This window comes from Procambarus clarkii, chromosome 93 (assembly GCF_040958095.1).
Source record: "Procambarus clarkii isolate CNS0578487 chromosome 93, FALCON_Pclarkii_2.0, whole genome shotgun sequence".
Taxonomy (NCBI): domain Eukaryota; kingdom Metazoa; phylum Arthropoda; class Malacostraca; order Decapoda; family Cambaridae; genus Procambarus; species Procambarus clarkii.
In genome coordinates, this window is record NC_091242.1 from 1,565,571 (window position 1) to 1,588,370 (window position 22,800).

General features: G+C 41.1%; 1 protein-coding gene across 4 annotated transcripts in view; it reads right to left on the reverse strand.

Annotated features, from left to right (window-relative positions):
- rdx (BTB/POZ and MATH domain-containing protein rdx) overlaps positions 1–22,800 on the reverse strand; it is a 61,218-nt gene that overhangs the window by 29,941 nt on the left and 8,477 nt on the right. Inside the window, exon 1 of one of the 4 annotated variants that reach the window (XM_045728717.2) lies at positions 4,192–4,303. The exons of the other annotated variants lie outside the window; for them this stretch is intronic. Coding sequence (XP_045584673.2) covers positions 4,192–4,221 — 30 coding nt within the window. The 5' untranslated portion in view covers positions 4,222–4,303. Of the gene's footprint in view, positions 1–4,191; positions 4,304–22,800 lie in introns of those variants that run through there. 4 annotated transcript variants of the gene reach the window in all.

Below are 22,800 nucleotides of genomic sequence, written 5' to 3' on the forward strand. Positions count from 1 at the left end.
TGAACACCAAATTGATATTAAGTTACTTAAAAACCGGGCGAAGGTTTTCCAAGTCCCATCGCATAAGGTACCACCGATGAGTTTCTAATTTCTGGTTTCGCTTTGGGGACAATGACTATAAAACGTAGGCTTAGCTTGTCCTAACGAGCAATCCAAAAACATCTTAGGGTATTGTTAAACTCTTCCCAATTTCGTATATTTTAGCAATTTCTTCATCAAAAAACGCAGGGCTGCATACCCCTCAAACTTCGAAGAAACATTCCTGAAAATACTGCTTGTTTAACTTCACTATGATGATTCGACCCCACGTTGGTAGGTTTCCTATACACATTAAATTTGAACTTTCTATTGACTCTATGAATCATGACGTCCAAAAACGGAAGAGTACCATTCTCCTCATTCTCACTTGTGAATTTTATTGAAAGTACCAAAGAATTAAGTTCATTACGAAAAACTGTTTGGTCTTGGTCACCACGGCTATAATCACAAAATATCAACATACCTAGACCAAACTACATTACCAGGGATAATCAAGGATAAGATTTGAGCAATTTGTATATGGAGTTCTTTGAAACAAAAATCTTATCCAGGATTATCCCTGCTAATGTAGTTTGGTTTATGTCGATAATACTACCTTACAACACATCAACACACTTAACCTGACCAGGATACCTGATCAACCAGGTACTGTATCTTTTTTTGCTGTTCGGCGGCTGCCGAGCAGCCGCGTCCAACAGCCTGGTTGACCAGTCCAGCAACGAGGAGGCCTGGGCGATGACCGGGCCGCGGGGACGCTGAGCCCCGAAACCAACACAAGGTATGGTAACCCCAAGGTAAGGTAACCCCAAGGTAAGGTCACCAAATCCAAGGCGAGTTTGGGATGTCAACATTAACCTAAGCTTCTAAAGCATATTGAATCAAGATCCCAAATATAGTTTCTGTGGAACTTTAATAGGCTAAATAAAAAAAAAACAAGTATTTGATTACAGTCCAATATAATTACTGTAATGTATCGCTATCGCTTGCTAGTGGAATAACACTTAATTCGCCTTGGGAATATGAAGTCACAATTGAAAGCCCTGCAAGGCCTCATATACTATGACGAATACGTGCATATCATTAACTTAATTTTGGGTTGTAAATTATAACTAAATAATAAAAGGCAAAACATAACACATGACCAACTGGTGGTAAATCGGTTTCCTTGTGGGTGAGCTGAATGCCATAAACGCTCACTCAAACGCTCACACCCACAGGCACGAAAAATCATTAATGGCGACAATAATACATTGGCTTCGTTACGTGATTTTAGAGCGTTCTTCGAGCTGATCATTTAAAGTTCCTGCGAATCAAATACACAACATGGTTGCACACACACACACCTTGCAGCTGGTCAGCCTCGCTCATCCGCTTCACACAGTCAACCTCAAAACTTGGAGTCATGCACATTGGGGTGAGGCGACAGACACTAAGTCACTGGAGAACACAAATCACAACTCGCCCCGTTCTTGAGGATCCCGTATCATTACATCAAATCACGTCAATTCAATCACTACGAAACCTGATATACAATTTAAATATAAAACCCAAAGAAAAACAAAAGTAGCAACTAAAACTGATGATAGGCTGCATATTTAACCTTATTAAGAACGCTGCAAAGTAGTAGTAGCATTAATAGCCAAGTACGGGATGGCAAATGATTTTCATATTAACTTCAGTTTAGGTCCTATATATGCATGTTAAGTAGGTTCTATTGCAGTTATACGAGTGGCATCACTCGGCATAATGTCAAGTTATGGGGAGGGGGGGGCGGGCAGCCTCATACCGTCACGACGCACTCGTCACGGCACTACCCCCACCCCCCCCTTACCTATCTATACCTGATGTCATGATACATTTTAAGAATACAAATTAGACGTAGAAGCGGTCACCTGTGACAGTGGTGAGCATCAGTATTATACGAGGCTATGAGAATGCACTAGAGGAACCTCAACATAGGCCACGCCACTGGCAACAACGCGAGAATACTGGTTCGTATTTATGAACACGGGGGCACCAGAGCGCTAGCTTGCCCGCCAGGGCCGTCCAAGATGCCAGGTGGCAATTATATTTCCAATATCACATAACCAATGTACACTCGCAAATACATCATTCAAGTAAGTTACATACTCATCATCACATTCCATGTGAGGAGGGTAGCCAAACCGTGAGATTTGCGTCGCAAAGGTGAATAATTAACCAACTTCCTGAAACTAGCCTAGCACCAGCCTCCCTCAGCCACGCCTAAACTCTTTAATACCCAAGTCTCAACACACTTACACAAGCTACGGTGCTAAGTACACGAATGGTAAACTACATACAAAAAATTTAATGAATTAACATTAATGCGTGCTTCATCTAAGACTGGCACCAACTGACCTTGGCCTACTGGGTGTAAAATTATATTAGTTCCATTGACATTCATAAACTTAGGCATGGCACTGTAAGTGGTGTGGCAAGCTGATCTATGCTAGCCTCAATGAGGCAGGAGCCAAGAGAATTCGAACCTGCACACTGGGTAATCTGAAGCACACGCCCCTAAATTACTCGGCTACGATATGCTACAAAAGTCATGTACCCTTGGATTCCTGAGGCATCATCTGATCGGATATTTGTGTTTCCGGTCAGTTATATTAATACCTGTATCCATTATTAATACTCCTAAATATCGTATTTGAGACGACTATAACTACTATTATAGTCGCCCATCAAAAAAAATGGCAATGATGCCACAAAAATACTACGTTACCAAACGTATACACTGACAAATTAACATTCAATATCTAAAAAGTATCGAAGATTTTAAGATCTCCAATGAAACCATTTATTATGTATGGGCCCGATATAAAATAAAAAATGTTCAACTATAAGTCCCTTCATTCCACGTTAAAATAAAAATAAAGCCACTTCTGCACCAAGAATTAGCTATATTTTACCTGGCGCATTTACTTTATGTCTGTTGTATTTTGCAGCATATCTTCCGTGGGAAATGAGGTTTCCTATTATGTATCGCGTACTTCTATGTGCTTCATGAATGTGATTATGAACTGCAAAAACATAGGTTGCCAATGTATAATCACCGAATTTAATACCTTTACAAAACGTTAGAATAACATTAAATACCACGATGGAAAAAGCTATTAGTAACCCACCTCGCGAGACCCTGAGAATGGCCTTTATCTTTGAAGTAACTGCACAGACACAAGGTTACCGCTGCCACATGCCGGGCTGTCAGCAAAATTTTATCCGTCCTAGATGGCATAAAGCCTCTTTGAGAACCATATTATTTCATCATTACTACTTTAGGCTCATTACAATTAGATACACATCTATGCTGATTTCACAATTAGAGGAAGGTTACGCACAGTTAGTAACATTCCCACAAGATTACGCTAACTTTAAACCTTTAGGCTAATATGCGTTCTGGCTGTGGAGACGCAGGTCTTGGAACAATATAATTAACTATCCTAACATTCAATATTATTGAGGGTCATAATAAATTAACTAAACTATGGTGTGCACTAAATAATGCACCAATTTTATCCATTAACAATGGCATATCACCCCTGAATTTAGGCTAAAAATTGCAAGTTTATATGAAAATTTCAACGAAACATTTGTTATTACAGCGCTTCCTGCAGCGATTATCCTAACTGGACCAATTTAATTTTTACCAATTTTTCATACATCATGGAGCATACCTGGAGAGGGTCTCGAGAGTTTTCGACCTGAGATAACTCGGTTCAACAAGCTGTTGCTTGAAGCGGCCCGCGGGCCCAACCTCGTCTACTGTTCACAAGGCTCCCTGTTCTACTTACCATTTATTCCTTTGGTGTTGTCCGTTAATATTTTTTATGGAGCAAATGATCGCTTCTACACCATCATGGAACATATTTCAACATATTTTAACCAATCCTGTACAAAGATGGAACAAGCCTAATGAAAGTCAGTATTTAACACAGCCTATTAACCTTTGTAGTTACTACCCTCCCGGGCACTACCATACGCCTTGACTAAAACTGAAGTGTCTAAATCACAATTAACCTGATTCTAAAAGCAAACATAATCCCTCATGAAGACCAATATGCACAATTCCCCCTCTCCCCCCACACTTCAATTTTTCTAAATTCATACTTAAGTTGATTTACTTACGTCGCAAATTACGACAAGTTTATCTCTCATAATAATTAAATCCCAGCTGTCCTGTTTGTGTGAAGGTAGGCGACGCCATCCAGAGTAAAGCCGAACACAACACCTACCACACCACCACCGTTAACTCATTCACCTCAATCAAATGACTACACGAAACCCTAGACACCCGTCCCCCACACCCCACACCGTCTTCCATACCTGTTGCCACAAGGAAATGTATATGTTTCTCTCTCTCAGAATGTTCCATAATACGTTTATTGCTTGTGATGTGTGTCTATGTATGTATTAACACGATGTACTGGAACGGGGTGAGAATAGCTTGAGCTACCTCATCCCTTTGTGTGTATTTTACCTCATAAACTTATTTCAATTTCAATTGTTGCCACACGCCTCACCCAACTAAACCGTGGTGACTAAGCAGTTTGTGTTGAGACATGCTTATCAAAATACAGCTCTGCAATGTTCGGCATGATGTTTGATGTTTAATGATTATAACAGTAATAATACAATAATTAGACGTTTCGATCGCAGCTGATCGACGAAGGTGAGGAACTATCAGGAAAAAGCACCAAAGCAGTATGACTATATAACACTTTGAAACCCAACCACTTGGACCATCAAGGATTGATTTGATTGATGAAGATTAAGCCACCCAAAAGGTGGCACGGGCATGAATAGCCCGTATCGACCGCCGACCCTACATACCTGTTGTCGGCTCCGGGGATCAATGTCCCCAGAGCCAGGCCTCCTGGTTGGTCAACCAGGCTGGCTGTTAGGCGCAGCTGCTCAGTCTCACGGACGTGTCATAGCTCAGTTGGTCAGGTACACTTTGGATGTGTTTATCAAGTTTTCTCTTAAACACCGCGAGAGCTCGACTAGCTGTGCCCCATACGTTTAGAGGGAGTGTTGAAAAGCCTGGGTCTTTACCTTACCTTGAGTTACCTTGAGATGATTTCGGGGCTTAGCGCCCCCCGCGGTCCGGTCCTCGACCATCGACCAGGCCTCCTCGTTGCTGGACCGGTCAACCAGGCTGTTGGACGAAGCTGCTCGCAGCCTGACGTATGAGTCACAGCCTGGTTGATCAGGTGTCCTTTGGAGGTGCTTATCAAGTTCCTTGCCGTTGATAGTATGGTCTCTCAGAGTACCTATTGCACCTCTAATTTTCAAATGGAGCTATTTGCACGTCTTGCTATGCCTCCTGGTCTCTTGGTGCCGTTATTTCCACCTCTAATATTTTCCAAGTGTAAATTATTATGTATCTCTCGACTGCGTTCTTAATAATACAGATCTAAAATTTTAAACTTATCCCAAGAATTTGGATATTTTATTGAGTGGATTCGGATAGCACAAGACATTTTCAAGGTCTTCCCTCTACTAAGCTGTCAGGAATCTTTACAAACAATATAAATATTCTTAATTAAAAAATACCACCCCAATCCTCTGCATGTTTTAAAATATGGATAGAGAGAGGCAGAAAGAAAATCGGTTATAGTATAGTGAAATTGAAATTAAAATAAGTTTATTGAGGTAAAATACACACAAAGGGATGAGGTAGCTCAAGCTATTCTCACCCCGTTCAGTACGTGTTAATATATACATAGACACACATCACAAACAATAAACATATTACCGAACATTCTGAGAGATAAACATACATTTCCTCCTTTACACATAGTATAGTGGTTTAATGTGAGTGGGTCCATAGGACCAGCAGTATAGTGTTGTTTGTGTTTAAGTGGATATAGTATAGATGAATAGCCCCGTGGAAAAGCAGAGGTGCAATAAGTACACAGACTTCTGTGTATTGCCGGAACAATCGTGGACATCTTCAAGATAAAACTAGACTCTTTTCTAGAAAAAGTGCCGGACTAACCGGGCTGTAGCTGTGGGTATGTGGGCCTGCGGGCCGCTCCAAGCAACAGCCTGGTGGACCAAACTCTCACAAGTCAAGTCTGGCCTCGGGCCGGGCTTGGGGAGTAGAAGCACTCCCAGAACCCCATCAAGCAGGAATCAAGCAGGTATCTATCAACATCAAGGGGGCCCATGATTTTTCAACTCTCCTCCACATAAATGGCATAACTAGCCGACCTCTCGTGGGGGTAATAAAAAAGAACTTGATAAACACCTCCAAAGGATACCTGATCAACCAGGCTGTGATTCACACTGCAGGCTGCGAGCAGATGCGTCCAGCAGCCTGACTGACCAGACCACTAACCAGGAGGACGTTGATCCTGGAAATCGTCGAAAGGTATATAAAAAAATACGAAGTAAACGGAGCCTGCTTCTCCTCCTTCCCCATTTTTTTTTACCTTCGCCAGCAATCTGTCGATTACTTTACTCGTGTCCCTTGTAGGATCGAACACGAACTCCTGAGCCTCAACATTCCAACTGTAGATTGTCTAATGTAGTGTCCCGTTATTTCTGTTTCTTGCCGTATCTACCTTTGAAGCTGTTTCATTAGCTTCGATTAAAATGAAAGAATTGAAATAAGTTTATTGAGGTAAAATACACACAAAGGGATGAGGTAGCTCAAGCCATTCTCACCCCGTTCAGTACATCGTGTTAATACATACATAGATACACATCACAAGCAATAAACATATTACCGAACATTCTGAGAGAGAAACATATACATTTCCTAAAATGAAAGAAAACGTTTGTTCGTGGGTAGTGTCATTTCATAATAGTTTATGCCCAAAACCTATACCAAAGACAATTATTCCCAAAAAAACTTTGTTTTGTGACCAGGACCGTGATATTTTGATATATAACCTATTCCCAATGAGAAAATGGATGAATTTGCGTCTTTTACGTTGTCAGAAAAAACATAAAACAAAATTAATATGTATATATATCTAAGTTAAACAAAAACAGCCACAAATAGCTTTTAGACATTTACGACTACTGTAAATTACTTTAATTACTCAACCCTAAAAGTAGTCTTCAGTTATGTATGTTCTCATTATAGTGTTCTTGCCAGCACTCGCTTTGCTCGGAGAATGTTGCCATGTTCTTAAAGTTATCAAGATGAGCATTAAGGATAATGGATATAATGAGGGTATCATTAAGGATACCTCTTGATGGTGAATGTAGAATTCCTACAGCTCCAAACAGTTTTCTCCTTCCCAGTGAGCTTCATGAGAAATTCCTTGCACTCTAAGATTTTCTTCATCTGTAGTCTGCCAAGACAAGACACCGGGTTTGAAGCAGTAGTCGTGAAGGCACGTCATGGCTACCGACCTCTTACCTAGAGTTTGACAAATGGTTCATAAGGCTCTTTGATGTGAAGTGGTGGCATCAGCACTTTTCGGGGAGTCCACCAGAGGCTCTCATTTGATGTTGTTCCTTCCCTACAGAAAACTATCCAAAATTTTGCTGGTCCATTTTAAAGAATGAAGAACAATTTTTATTTATATTACTTCTAAGCTGCATCACTTATGAACCCATCCCTGCCCTTGTGTGGCAGTGCACAATAGAAAGTTTTCACATATCCATACATTAAAACATTGCTTGTAACCATGATATATATGTGCGTCAGCCTACAGTTTAGACCTATTGTCTTATGTATGACTCCTCTGTCCTGCGTGACAGTGAATACCAGCATTATCCTCACTTTAATAAGACTTATTAAAATCCTCAGATGAGGCAAAATTGTAATTAATTTTGGTCAATAAAGATGTTAATAATAATAATAGTCAACTGTGGCCAGTTCCGCCCGTGGCAGTGTGCCTTGGCGCCCCCTGCCGTCCCAAAGGCAAAGACTACAGGGAAACTTGGTAAAACCGCCTTTGAGACACATCAGGAATGTCAACATTTTGAAGTCTCCGATGACCTCCCAGCCGTAATCATCATAGTTCAAGGTATCCAACAAGGTCTTGATGCTATTGTAATCCTCTTTGAAGTGCACCGAGTATGCCAATGGAAGAGATGGGTACTTCTCCCATTATGGAGCAGCAAGGCTTTGAGGATACTTGAACGAAAATTAACAACGTGATGAAAAATACAGCCTTAGCTGTGTGATATTAATCTTCCCATCTAGCAGAAGAGTTTTGGTATACAGGACTATGGTCCTGTTACATGAGGACTCGAACCTGCACACATCAACCTGTTTTCGTTATAATATGTCGCATTTTGACATAGGACTTTGACATAGGCCAGTCCTCTAACAGGCCTCCTTTTTTGTTATACACCCCCAGGAAGCAGCCCGTTACAGCTGTCTAACCCCCAGGTACCTATTTATTGCTAGGTGAACGGAGGCATCATAGTGAAAGAAACTTTTTGGTCCATTTTGTTTCCGCCTCCACCCTCATCTGAGGCAAAACAGTTTTGACCAAACACTATATTTTGACCAAAATTAATTACAATTTTGCCTATTCTGATTATACTGTCTACGTAGGTTTCAATATCTATAGTAGATTGACTATGATTATAACACAATTATCCATAGATTCCTGCTGCAGGGGTTCTGGAGGTCAGCGCTCCCGCGGCCTGGTCTTAGTTAAGACTTGGTATGGTGATTGATTGATTGATGAAGATTAAGCCACCCAAGAGGTGGCACGGGCATGAATAGCCCGTAAGTGGTGGCCCTTTGAGCCATTACCAGTATCAAAAGCTGATACTGGAGATCTGTGGAGGGTGCGACTAGCAACCCTGCGTGACGGGAGATGTCTCCCGTGTGGTATGGTGACCTTGGTAAGCAACTTGTAGGTAGCTCACAGTCCGGCGCAGGCACCACAGTCCGGCGCAGGCACCACAGTCCGGCGCAGGCACCACAGCCCGACTGAAATATCACGGAAGGATTCTAGCCAATGATCACGTTTTCTTTTTACAGACCGTTCTGAGTTTTGTTGTCAATTATATTTCAACTAAATTTAATGATAAATTTAAGATACTGCATTAGGAACAGCACTACATATGGACACCAACGGTTACACGAGATTGCTGAAGCATGCCGTCTTGAACCTATTAAGGCATTGTATGTAAAGCAACTTAAGAGCTATTTTGCACATTTTCCAAAGTCTTCCATTCCGACAATAAAATAAAATTACGCGATTTATGCACTACAAGGGAGAAACCTATTAGGCTAACAGACCTCTCACAACCCAGTGCACAATTGTTTCCCCAAATGCAGGCGATGAGTCACAATAACGTGGCTGAAGTATGTTGACCAGACCACACACTAGAAAGTGAAGGGAAGACAGACGTTTCGGTCCATCCTGGACCATTTTCAAGTCGATCAAACCTTGTTCCCTAAACCTTCGGGGCTCTAGTTTAGAGTTTGGAGCTTTCGAGAACATGTTCCATTGCTCATTGTAAATTAATGCAAAATTTGTTGTTATTAGTTAGCAAACTGGAGAAATTGCTGACCTGGAGAGCGTGCAGAGATCCTTTACGGCTAGAATCCACTTATTAAAACAGCTAAACTATTGGGACCGACTAAAATGACTAAATCTGTATTCTCTTGAACGCAGGCTGGAGATATATAATAATAACACCTCAAAAAAATATCTGATCAACCAGGCTGTGACTCATACGTCAGGCTGCGAGCAGCTGCGTCCAACAGCCTAGTTGACCAGTCCAGCAACGAGGCCTGGGCTATGACCGGGCCGCGAGGATGCCAAGCCCCGAACCCAACCAACACAAGGTATGGTAAATACCAGCTAGTCCTCATCAACAATGGCCAAATGTTCATTCCCTGCAGCCGCTGAACCTATCAACTTTATGAATGACAAACGCTTTACTCACGACTTACAATTCAACCGTCCTCGGCCCATGTCCATTCTATCCAGCGGTCGACCCCAAAGATGCATTCATAAATTTTAACATTATGTTCATTAAAAACAGGACCTTTCTCAAATATAAAATGAATATATATATGTTAGCATATTGTGCATATTTAGGCACTGGTCAGGTTAGGTGTTTAGGTTCTGTTGGGCGATTATTTGTATTTGTAGTACGTGGGGTGAAGCATGGAATGAACTTATTCCAGTTCTCTGTCAAGGTCTGCTGTGCTCATGTTAATATTAAGCTCCAAATAAATATGAATTTACATTTTAAAAGCTGAACATTCTCTATGAGCTGTAGCAGGGGGGGCGCACTGTAAAATTACAAATAAAATCTATGTACAAAATTTCAACGAGAAATTTATGCCGTTGGCACACACACACTCGACGCGTGTATCTAGCAACCCGTTCTCGCAAATTTAATAAGTCAATATTGACTTATTAAAGATGTGCATAGGTGACATACTTAACATAATAGATACCCTTAAAAAGATTCATAGAAAACACCGACCTTACCTAACCTTGTTAGTATCTTAAGATAAGCATCTTATTGCTTCGTAATTACAATTATTACCTAACCTATAACAGGTATAGGTTAAGTAATAATTGTAATTACGAAGCAATAAGATGCTTATCTTAAGATACTAACAAGGTTAGGTAAGGTCGGTGTTTTCTATGAATCTTTTTAAGGGTATCTATTATGTTTAGTATATCACCTATGCACGTAGTTAATAAGTCAATATTGACTTTACGAATTTGCGAGAACGGGTTGTATCTAGATTGCATGTGGATTCAGGAAACGTATATGAGTGGGATTGGATGGTTATAAATAGGAGCTGCCTCGTATGGGCCAATGGCCTTCTGCAGTTACATTTGTTCATATGATCTTATGCAAGTCTGGTCATGGTTCCTAACGATATTACTGGATTACCTTTAATAACTTTTGATGAATTTAATGTCACAGGTCATCCAGTATATTTATGCATATACACATTTTTATACGTTGATGCACATTATATATATATATATATTATATATATATATATATATATATATAAATATATATAAATATATATATATATATATAATATATATATATATATATAATATATATATATATATATATATAATAATATAGATATATATATATATATATTATATATATATATATATATATCTATATATATATATCGCACATTGTGTGTATGAATGTTTAGGCATGCGTTCGCTATTTGTACTTTGTTTATATGTATTGTGTTTGTCAAATACACAAAAGGATTACATGTCGAATTCCAATGTAACTCCCCATTAATGTAGGAATTTTTTGCCCATGATAAAAGCCAACAGGAACTCTGCCTCACCATCATTATAACTGAAGCCAGCTCAACCAGGCGGTGGAGAATGTTACCAGAGTCTCTAACATTACACCAGGAAGGTATATTTGAACCTTACTGGTAAAAAAAAAACACACAATGGTACGTTTGACAGTCTCAATTGTTCGTGTGCCTGTGTAGAATACCGGAGGAAACAGTTGTACACGCTAAAAACAATAAAGGTTGTGATAAATGTTACATGAGCTACATGCATGGAAGGCCCAGACGTCAATATCTCCACCACCCGGACAACAACAGGTGGGGGATAGGAGGAGGGGTTGGGAAGGGGGGGAGGATGACTGGGGACTAGAGGACCGGATGGGCAGGGGGTGGAGGAGTTGGTGGGGACGGGTATGGGGGGAGGGGGGAAGGGAGCATGGTGCAGTCCCTCCCATGGTCAGGGACGACCCAGAGGGGCCCTCAAGGACGAAGCCAAACCCTGGAAAACCCTCCCTCGTCCCCTGCCACTTGCCGTGTGGCACCCACCCAATAAGCACTCCATACTGTTTACACACACACACACACACACACACACACACACACACACACACACACACACACACACACACACACACCTTCCAGAGGTCTTGCAGTTGGTAGATTATGAAGCAGAGTTGTGATAATTTGTGTCTAGAACAACCCGTTCCTTAAATTAATAACACGACTTCCTTTTGACGTATACTTTACCCAAGGCAAAAAAAAAAACTCGCACTAGAAAATGATAGTGGCCGTGAAATGACGTATGTCCCGTTTTCTGATCGTGGGTTCTCTAGTAGGTTAAGAAAAGGCATACTAGTCGGCAGTTTCTTGAACATCTAGCCAATAGGACGGACGTACTAGAACGTTTAACACCCCCCCCCCCCTGCAGCAGCCTAATTCTCTTACATTACACCAGGAGCTAAGCAAATATATTATTACATTATAATACATCATAAAGGCCAATATTATATTTCAAACAGTGAAATATAATATTGCATATTTACAAGTTCCATTTGTATAGTATTGAAAAACCTGTTCTTTTACCACGCATCTTTCTTGCATTCAAAATTAGACAGAATTATGAAATCATTGTACATACAAGTGGATGTCTGTCATGATCATATACAATGGTTACAATGAGCTTGGTTAGTTAGAGCGCAACATTTATTATTAAGCTTAGAATGTAATCATTAGTTTTAATATTTCCTTGCCAATAAGAGTATCTAGCCCATCACTTTTGAGGTCATCCGCGCGCGCTAGCCCATACCTACTGGGTATTGAGAGCACAAAACTATCGAAATCGGCACCGGGTCCAAGGTACAGTAGTTAGTCAGTTTACTTCACTTATTATGCACCCCATACCCATCTTGAGGGCGGTAGTGGAGTTACAGAGGCACATAATGAGCCCAGGGACTGAACCCCACAATTCATTTGGCTAAGTTACAATCTTGATGACCTAGTTACAAAATTCAGTGTAAGTCGTCACACGAGGTACAGTATACCTAAGCTATTGTTAAAACATGTACGAATCTCCACTAGCTAAACACCAACTTTTTATATACGATTCGTACAGCTATTTGGCTAGTATTATGAAGAAAATCGACATTTCTATGTTTAATATAATGTACCTCATACATAAACAATCTTTAATAATTTGCCTAATAACTTGGAGAACTGCTGGCTTTTCCAACTCGGCCATCTCATCTTAAGAAATATAAGTACAGTATCTCCACTAGGTCTATGGAGGCACCACTCCTGTGCCAGGTAAGTCCACTACGGGCTCACCATAGCCCGTGCTACTTGGAACTGGTTCTGAATAGCTGAATCTATAACAACAACAACAACTAGGGTCTATGGGTTGTGTACTGAGGTGGACTGTTGACTAGCAGAATAATACCAGTGATACCACCAACTCAACATCACCAAGTTACAGCCCCGCTCCTGTGCCAGGTAAGTCCCACTACAGACTCACCATTGCCATCTTAAATCTTAAGATGGCAAATCTAATCTTAAACAACAACAACAGCCAACTCAAACATCACACATGAGAGACTTTAATACCACCTATCAATAAATCAATTACATATGATATACCTAATAAATATGAAGAGACAGGAGATACATGGGTTTTTACTGATAACAATTATGTGTAACTATATGGTACAGCACATCAGTGAAGATGGTGTAAGAGTGTGCCAAAGACGATAAAGAATAGATGTTTGTTTTTCAGGTTATTATTGTGTGTTATAGTATCATCTTAACTCTTGTGGGTTGTGATGAGATCTGCCATTTATGTGTATTTTAGTTTGTGTTTTGATAAGGTATCAAAAGGGGTGATTAGGTATGCTTAGGGGTGCCTTCTCGCCATGCCCTGTGGCTGGGGGGGATTGGTGCCCTGAAGCTACGTAAACACCCTATACCCCCCCCCGAAGTGGCAAGGGGAGTTAGGGGGACAACAATAGTATGGCCGTTTTGAAGGCTAGGGCCTGAGGCGTCATCATGACGAGGTACATCATGACGAGGTACAATATGACGCATCTGTACATCATGACGCATCTGTACATCAAGTAATACTCATGACCTTGCTATTGTTCGTTACCCTATTTTTACAACTTACTCACCTCATCTTGTTAGCGGAATTATACTTGAGTGTATGCTTTCTTACTGGTATGTAAATTATCTCAATCAAATTATCGGCAGAGCTAATGTTAATTTCCCGAATAATTAACTCAAGCTAAACGAATTGTCATGCTTTAGGCTGCAATTTATACAGCTTAGCCTTGTTAACAACATAGCGAATAGTGTAAGCTGCCCCGTACCATGATAAAACTAGGCTTTAATAAGCCTAGTTCTATCCTAGCTAGGCTTTAATAAGCCTAGCTAGGATAGAACTTTTTATGCTGTATTGACATTATAGTAATATTCTAATGTATCTGCCCAATGTCCACGTCCTTGTTACACTGTCATCAAATTTTATTTAGGCTACTATTAATAATGTGTGTCCAAGGGCATGAGTTGTCCTTGTAAGATAATGCTCAGCTGCACATTGTGACGACTCCGTTATAAGCTGTCAAAACCATACTTTGTTGATTGTCGTCCTCTGGCATAATTATCACCAGTGAACCTTGAGGGGTGTGTGAGGGCAACAACATGGGAAGAGTGACAAATACCAAAAGTCCATCAACAACTTCCTTTGTGCTTTTCTGACGCTCACAGAATGTCGCATATACAGAGCATGAATGTCCAGACATACGACATGATTCACTTTTTTGTTTACTAGTAAACCCGTAAGTTATGGTTTAAGTGGTAAACTTGAAGGATGCCCTGTCCAGATTGTAACTTGCTTAGTTAATGAATTGTGGGGTTCAGTCCCTGAGCCCATTATGTGCCTCTGTAACCCTTTCCACTACCGCCCACGGGATGGGTATGGGGTGCATAATAAATGAACTAAACTAAACTGCCCTGTCCATAGTGACAATGACATCAGGGCTTCTTAGCCTAGCCAATTTTGCAGAGTTAGTTTCAGCTCCTACTGTTACTACAACTTTCAACTCATATATAGTTTTTAAAATATTCAAATAATATTAATATGCACACACACACAAGGGTGGGGTGTAGTTTTGAATGTCGTGCTGCTACAGATGATATCTGAGTTGGCTATGCTCGTTTCCTGGATGCACAGCTAATTCCCATTACAAATATGCAACCATCTGTTCTCATAATACTGAAAATAATTAAGCCCCCACCACACACACACACACACACACACACACACACACACACACACACGTTCGTGTGTTTACATGTTTCAACAAAAGTAGTAGATTCCTTGAGTTCTACTCCCCAAGTTCGGCCTGGCAAGAGAGAGAGAATGTTATCACGTATTTTTAATATGCCATATTTCATCCTGTTATACAAAAAAATAATACTATTTATAGCTACTGGAGTATTTTCTATAATACGAAGCTAACTTTGTTTGCATACAACAGTCCATATTTCGTATATTCCATTCATAGTAGCTATAGGTATTATCAGCTTTGGAGGCTAGGTTTGCTAGTTATTGGCGAGAACACGACTCACCGACCATGTGATACTTGTGTCAACTTCCTTACACAGTAGGTGGACGACGTGTCAACTTCCTTACACAGTAGGTGGACGACGTGTCAACTTCCTTACACAGTAGGTGGACGACGTGTCAACTTCCTTACACAGGTAGGTGGACGACGTGTCAACTTCCTTACACAGTAGGTGGAACGACGTGTCAACTTCCTTACACAGTAGGTGGACGACGTGTCAACTTCCTTACACAGTAGGTGGACGACGTGTCAACTTCCTTACACAGTAGGTGGACGACGTGTCAACTTCCTTACACAGTAGGTGGACGACGTGTCAACTTCCTTACACAGTAGGTGGACGACGTGTCAACTTCCTTACACAGTAGGTGGACGACGTGTCAACTTCCTTACACAGTAGGTGGACGACTTGTCTACTACTGTAGTCTGGAGGGTCTATAATACCTGTAATACTTGGGGGGCCTGTAATATTTTGAGGCCTGGTCGACGACTGGGCCGCGGTGTCGCTGAGCCCCAAAATCACCTCATGGTAACCTCAAGGTAAGGTTGGCCGTAGCACTTAATTTTCCTGGTAAACACCAATACAAGGGCATGTTTCGCTACCACTGCCAGTATGTTACTCATACACTACTAAGGTAAATGTTAACAGGGTAAATGTTACGACTACAAGCTAAACTAAAGCCCTCCTCATACACTAACTCTATACCGTACTTCACAACTACATCAATACTTTACTTTCGCAACAATTGCAGCTGGTAACGCCTCCCTCCCTCCTCCCCCCTCCCCCTACCAAACACAACACCAGCACCTGATCCACGACCTTCAGTGACCTTGTTCCCCCCCCCAGGCTGTCACTATCACGTGCCACAAATGGTAACCAAAATAGTCATCACCTACCTTGAGGTTACCTTGAGGTGCTTCCGGGGCTTAGCGTTCCCGCGGCCCGGTCGTGGTATAGTACATCACTGGTACTATCAGTAATAACTAGTAACTACACTGGTAATATACCAGGTATAGTACAGGAGTACTATACCTGGTACTATCCTGGTATAGTACAGGAGATAAAGCACTAGTGACATGCATCACGCAACTTGCTCTTTCAAAATTCCATAGAACTCATTTTCTGAATATTGTTTTAAATGATATCTTTGATAGAGGTTGCATAAAAACGGAAAAAAATTTGTTTATTATTTTTCCGTTGTTCCCAGTAACATTGCTAACACTACCAGGCTCTAAAGTAACATGAGAAATTATGACACAGGATCAAGGTCGTTTTGAGATTGCACAACTGACTAGTCTACCGTATAGCCTAAACACAAAGGTAGTAAAACAAAGTGGTGAATACACGCCAAGTGCAGCAGTCAGGAGGCTGTGAAACCTTGTTACAGCATCCGGCCAGCCAGGATATTCTGCCCACGGTATCCTACACACGTACACGTACGTGCGTACGTGCGCGAACTTATCCGTACGTGGCCGTACGCATACCTAGGGCATAGGGTTCTGGGAGTTGTTCGACTCCCCTAGCCCGGCCTGAGGCCAGGCTCGTCGTTAAGAAAATAATTGCACTAGGAAGTGATGTGGTGGAGGCACATTACTCTTAAGACGTGTGGACTCCATACGCATATTACGCAGTTTGGAATGTTAAAAATGATAGCGACCAAAATGTTCTGTACATCAGTTCATTGACAGTTGAGAGAAGAAACCAAAGAGGCGAATCTCAACCCCCGAAAACACAATTAGGAAAGCGCTCGAACACTACCCACACACACACACACACACATTGTACGTTCCTCTCATTGCTTGCTGCTGATGCAAAAAATTATGAGGAGGATTAAGACACAGGAAGATAGAATGAGGCTACAAGATGACCTAGACAAGCTGAATGAATGGTCCAATAAATGGCTACTAAGTTTAACCCGAGTAAATGTAAGGTAATGAAACTAGGCGTAGGCGACAGACAGACAGACAGACAGACAGACAGAGAGAGAGAGAGAGAGAGAGAGAGAGAGAGAGAGAGAGAGAGAGAGAGAGAGAGAGAGAGAGAGAGAGAGAGAGAGAGAGAGAGAGAGAGAGAGAGAGAGAGAGAGAGAGAGAGGGAGGAGGGAGAGAGAGAGAGAGAGAGAGAGAGGGGGAGAGAGAGAGAGAGAGAGAGAGAGAGAGAGAGAGAGAGAGAGAGAGAGGAGAGAGAGAGAGAGAGAGAGAGAGAGAGAGAGAGAGAGAGAGAGAGAGAGGAGGGGGGGGGAGAGGGGGGCCGGATACAGCACTGAAGTATGAGGGGGGGTGAGGGGGTGTGCGTGTCCTTGCCAGGCCCTGCAAGCTTGTAGCTAAACCTCTTGACACTGTGACCTTGCCTGGGTTCAAGCCTCGTCTTGCAGCGTTTACCCATACCTTAACCCCTCACACTTCTCCCTCAATTCTCCTCCTTGAATACTTAATTATAGCCCACTGTTTATTCATTATCAATAGTCGGCCCTACCTAACAACCCACATTCTCCAAGCGCTTGCCAACCGCTCAACCGCCAATCTCCAAGCGCTTGCCAACCGCTCAACCGCCAATATCCAAGCGCTTGCCAACCGCTCAACCGCCAATATCCAAGCGCTTGCCAACCGCTCAACCGTCAATATCCAAGCGCTTGCCAACCGCTCAACCGTCAATCTCCAGTGTTTGTCCACTGCTCACTAGCCAATCTTCAGGGCTTGCGTGCAGCTCAACCGCCAATCCCCAATGCTTGCCTACAGCTCAAATTAAAACGTGCTCAGAGTTCTTTTCTGATGAGCCAACGTGTGACTGACTGCTAATAAGCATCTGGCAGCATAACAACACACGTTCTCAGTACCATGAAACTGGTTCAGATTCGGCAAGTGATGAATGTGCATAGAACTAACTCTCCTACTTACTATACTACTGCAACCTGTCCTCCGAATGAGCGTTTGCATTTTGACGCATACTTTACCTTACGAAATCACGCCTTACCCAAGGCCAAAATTCGTCGTAACACAAGATAACCACAAGGTAACCAGGTAGTTAACCTAATATTAAATGGTGGCGGCTCGCGAAATGGACATACTATCCCGTTTTCTGTTTTGGGTCCTCTTGGTAAGTTAGGATAAGGGCCCTTTAGAACGACACTTTCTTGACGTTGTGAAACCTTAGGAGAACGGGCTGACTACTGATACCATCACGCACGGATTAATATATACTACCTTGTGTTTGGCCCCCCAACTGGGAAGTACAGGCTTGCCACTTGCATAATGCCACTCCTGTGGTCTCATGACGCAACATAAATCAAATGATTATAAATTATTTGTTACAGCTTTTGGTCGCTGTGCCTTAGATGCTTGTCAAGTTATGTTGTGGACCGATACCAAAACATAATGTAACCCTTATACTGATTGGCTACTTGCTGATAAGATATCAAGTTTTGTTATGCTGTAAAGGTCATGTCGAGGAAGTTTGATAACGTGCCTTAATCAGTGTAGTGCCGCACAGCTGCTCTTTGTAATACATCAGAATGCCAGACTGGTCGAAAGGGCCACGCAAGGGTCGCTGATAGACGAGTGGGAGCCACACTGATCAACAGTAAGCAATGTGGTGTGTCGTTGGTAATATGGACGAAACGGCGAGATCCTTTGATACGAGGATCAAAGTCGAGAGCGCCAGATTGGAAACTGTGGGCAATGTGAGGGTCGGGTGACAGACTGAAAGGTTCCCAGGGGGGGGGGTGACAACGATGGGCTAGATGAGGGTCATAGATAGTCGAGTGCCAGACTGGACAAGAGGCGTTATATGAGCCGTGAATGGACAAGATGTCAAAGACATCCCAACGGCGGACGTGCGTTGGAGATACTCGCCCAGCCTCTAAATGCAGCCCGTCCTCCTTAGATTTCCCAATTTCAAGAAAACGGTCAATTTAAAGTGTCCTCCCTTAACCTACCAGAGGACCCAAAACAAAAAATGGGACATGTGAAGGAATCTTACATTTGCAATACAGTAGACTAGGCCTACGTATTTTTTAGCAATTAGTGCACAAGCAATTATACAAACAAGAAGAGGATTCAGGAATCAAGTTTCTCTGATTGACTGATTGAGCCAACCAGTAGGTGACACGGGCATGAATAGCCCGTAAAACGTTCCTCAATGTTGTTGTTGTTGTTATAGATTCAACTACTCGGAACAAGTTCCAAGTAGCACGGGCTATGGTGAGCCCGTAACTCACCTCACCTCCCAGAACGAGGGTTGATGGGGTTCTGGGAGTTCTTCTACTCCCCAAGCCCGGCCCGAGGCGTCTTTATGGTTCTAAATGTTATCTCTAAGCATGGACGACTATTTCATATGACAATTTTAATATAAAAGATAACATGAATAACAACGAACCATACAAGTTAATATACAGCACTGTATCTGTAAATACCAATTTTTGCACAGTATTAATTCAAGTCCAATTTTTAATTCAATTTCCTGAAGTCTAATTTCACGATGTCCCGTTTTCAATTCGTGGGTCCTCGGTTAGGCCAGGTTTGGGCTATTTAGTACACCAGTTTAATGACGTAGGGAACCCCGAGAGGACAGAGGCTCACAACAACAAGTAAACTAAATTCCAGATACCTACCTATTTATTGCTAGGTGTACAGAGGCATTAGGTGTGAGGAAACGTGCCAAAACGCTTCACCCTACACAAGACTGACGAAATCACTCAAGGTGCGTGAATTCATACTGTATTCCGTACCGAATTCAGTACCTAATTACTGCACAAGTACGGAAGCACTAAGATTCACATGGAAGTATTAAACTCAATCATACCTTGAAGCAACACTACATTTTTCTATTGCAGTGTTGCAATCAATCTAAAGAAAATCCAAAGGCTCGGCCTACCACGCATTTCTTCACTAATTTTTGTTCTACATAAGGCGTAGGCTATTTTAACTACTTGTTTAATATTTTTTTTCATTTATACACTGCATATTGAATTTTCCCCAAAGTAGTGTGAATGTATTACGTTATTTCCAACTACATAGGAATTTAAGGCAGCTACCAAGATCAAATCACAAAACATAAAGATAATGTGTTTACAAAGAGCATATTTATGTTTATACAGTAACAGATGCTTGTGTGACTGCCAATTATAAAATATGAATTTCTAAAGTTTATATTTGCTGTTCGGTTCTAACATGTATCATTTAGCTGAAGACCTACACTGAGAATATTAAATAAGAGTACATTCTATAAGTAAATTATTTCAAACAAGAAACATTATTTGCAAGTCATAGCACCCAATGGTTTATTTTAACTTTCCAAAGCTTCGACTTTCTCTGTAACAAATACAGAATAACTATCTAAAGGCTTAATTATACACAACTGTATTAGTTGGGCATTGAAATGAATAAATTAAATAAATTACTGGATTTGAAATGATTAAATATCCTTACATAGACGAAATATACTAGAAAACCTAAGTAACTAACAAAATAAAGTGCTAAACCAATGGGGCTATACCCCCGAATTAAGAATATTCTTCTAACTCTTAGAATAATAATTCAGGATTCTAATATGATAGCAGAAAGACACAAGACGAGCAACGTCTTGGATTCGCCGGTATACTAGCAAGAATGATTCATACCCAATAATACACAGTACCAGGAAACAGCTGTGGCGTTAATCCCATGGAACAGCTGTGGCATTGGAAAAACCAGTTATGTGCAGAATGGCATGAAACGCGTGTCGGACAACAAGGTCATTCCTTGACACTACGGTGGAAGATAAGCCGAGAGCGAAGGGCACAGTAATGATACATGTCTGATGGCAAAAATATCGCTTCAGCCGACGTATGGGTTAAATTAAAATTACCTTTAATTTATATAGACCTTTAGAGGTTCAATATATTTTTAAATTTAAACGACATATTTCCGTTAATAAGGGAGTTAAAAAAATATATAATTTCATTGACGGACCCCCCAAAAAATGAGAATGAACTAGGCGAGGTAGCTGGTTCTACTTGCATCGAAGGACTTGAAAAGTAAGCTAGAATGCTTTTAGTACAATTGAATCAACGGGAAGATCGTCTACATGGTCTACAGAACTACACGGATGATTGATTTTAGCAGAATGTAGTTTAATTATTTGATTGTAAGAGTATCTTCACTGCATGCGTGAAATAAAGCGTGTATATATCAATCCACTACGAGTACCATGACATACAACTACATAATTGCATTACTGTATTACCATAATTCGCTATGAAAATAATACTGTTTTACATAGGTATTGGTTGCTTTATTGAAAATAACAATATTTAATGTTATTTGTTGTTATTACTATGTCAGTTCCTCAAGCAGAGGTCGAGCACCGTTTTATTTGGTGAGAACTTGCGAGAGTTGGTGAGGAAACTCGTGGGTGAGCGGCTGTCTTACTCCCACCATCATCGATCTTCAGACATCTTTCCCCAGCTTAGTTATCTGCCTACGAACGCAGATATGTTATTTCTTGTGCCTACCAGACACTTGCTTGTTTTGCACCTTTAACGAGGTCTTGTTGTGCTTCACTATTTGTATTTGCTATTATTGATTTAATATGGAGAACTAACTATATTGAAGTAATTCAAACACCTTGGTATCAGGTCTAGGGCAGAGTGCATCTTTTCAGCAGTCAATTGTCTTTGATGAAATGTCAGCTAGCTTTGGGACCTCAATAACAAAGCTTTGGGAGTAGAGCAGTGCTCAAATATTTTGTGATGGTTTCAGGAATCGCCTGTTCCACTACCTGGTCTCTGGCTAAGCTTCTATCCAAAGTTAGTGCTCGTAAACAGGTCATGAGTTGCCTGTTTGACTAACCATTCTACGACATAGGGATCTTAATGACACGTAAATACTTCTTAAGAACATAAGAACAAAGGTAACTGCAGAAGGCCTATTGGCCCATACGAGGCAGCTCCTCCTTGACAAATCCTCTAACTCTTCTTATAGTTTAGAATATATCTTTGCTAATATTAAAAATAATAATAATAATTCAGCAAAGTAGGAATGGTTTATAAGAAGAAAACGGGAAAACGGAAGACTATTGGTAATTCGTTATATTTTATGGGAGTATAAATTATCCTGGGTGTCTGTCGTCTTATTCCCATTTTCTGAAAAGTTCTACTATTAGAATCCATTTATTAAACATCGAAATTAGTGGAACTGCGTAAAATGTTTAAATCCGTATTCACTAGAAGTGCAGGCGGGAAGTACAAAATAATTTACACCTGGAAAATATTAGGACTGGTTCCTAATATGTACACAAATAACATACATGCAACCAGCCAAAAGGCAAGGCAGGAGGTGCAGAACAGCCCCATTGAAAAACAAAGGTGCTAGAGAGATAGGTGACACAAGAACTCTATCAAGAACAAAGGACCAATGTTCACT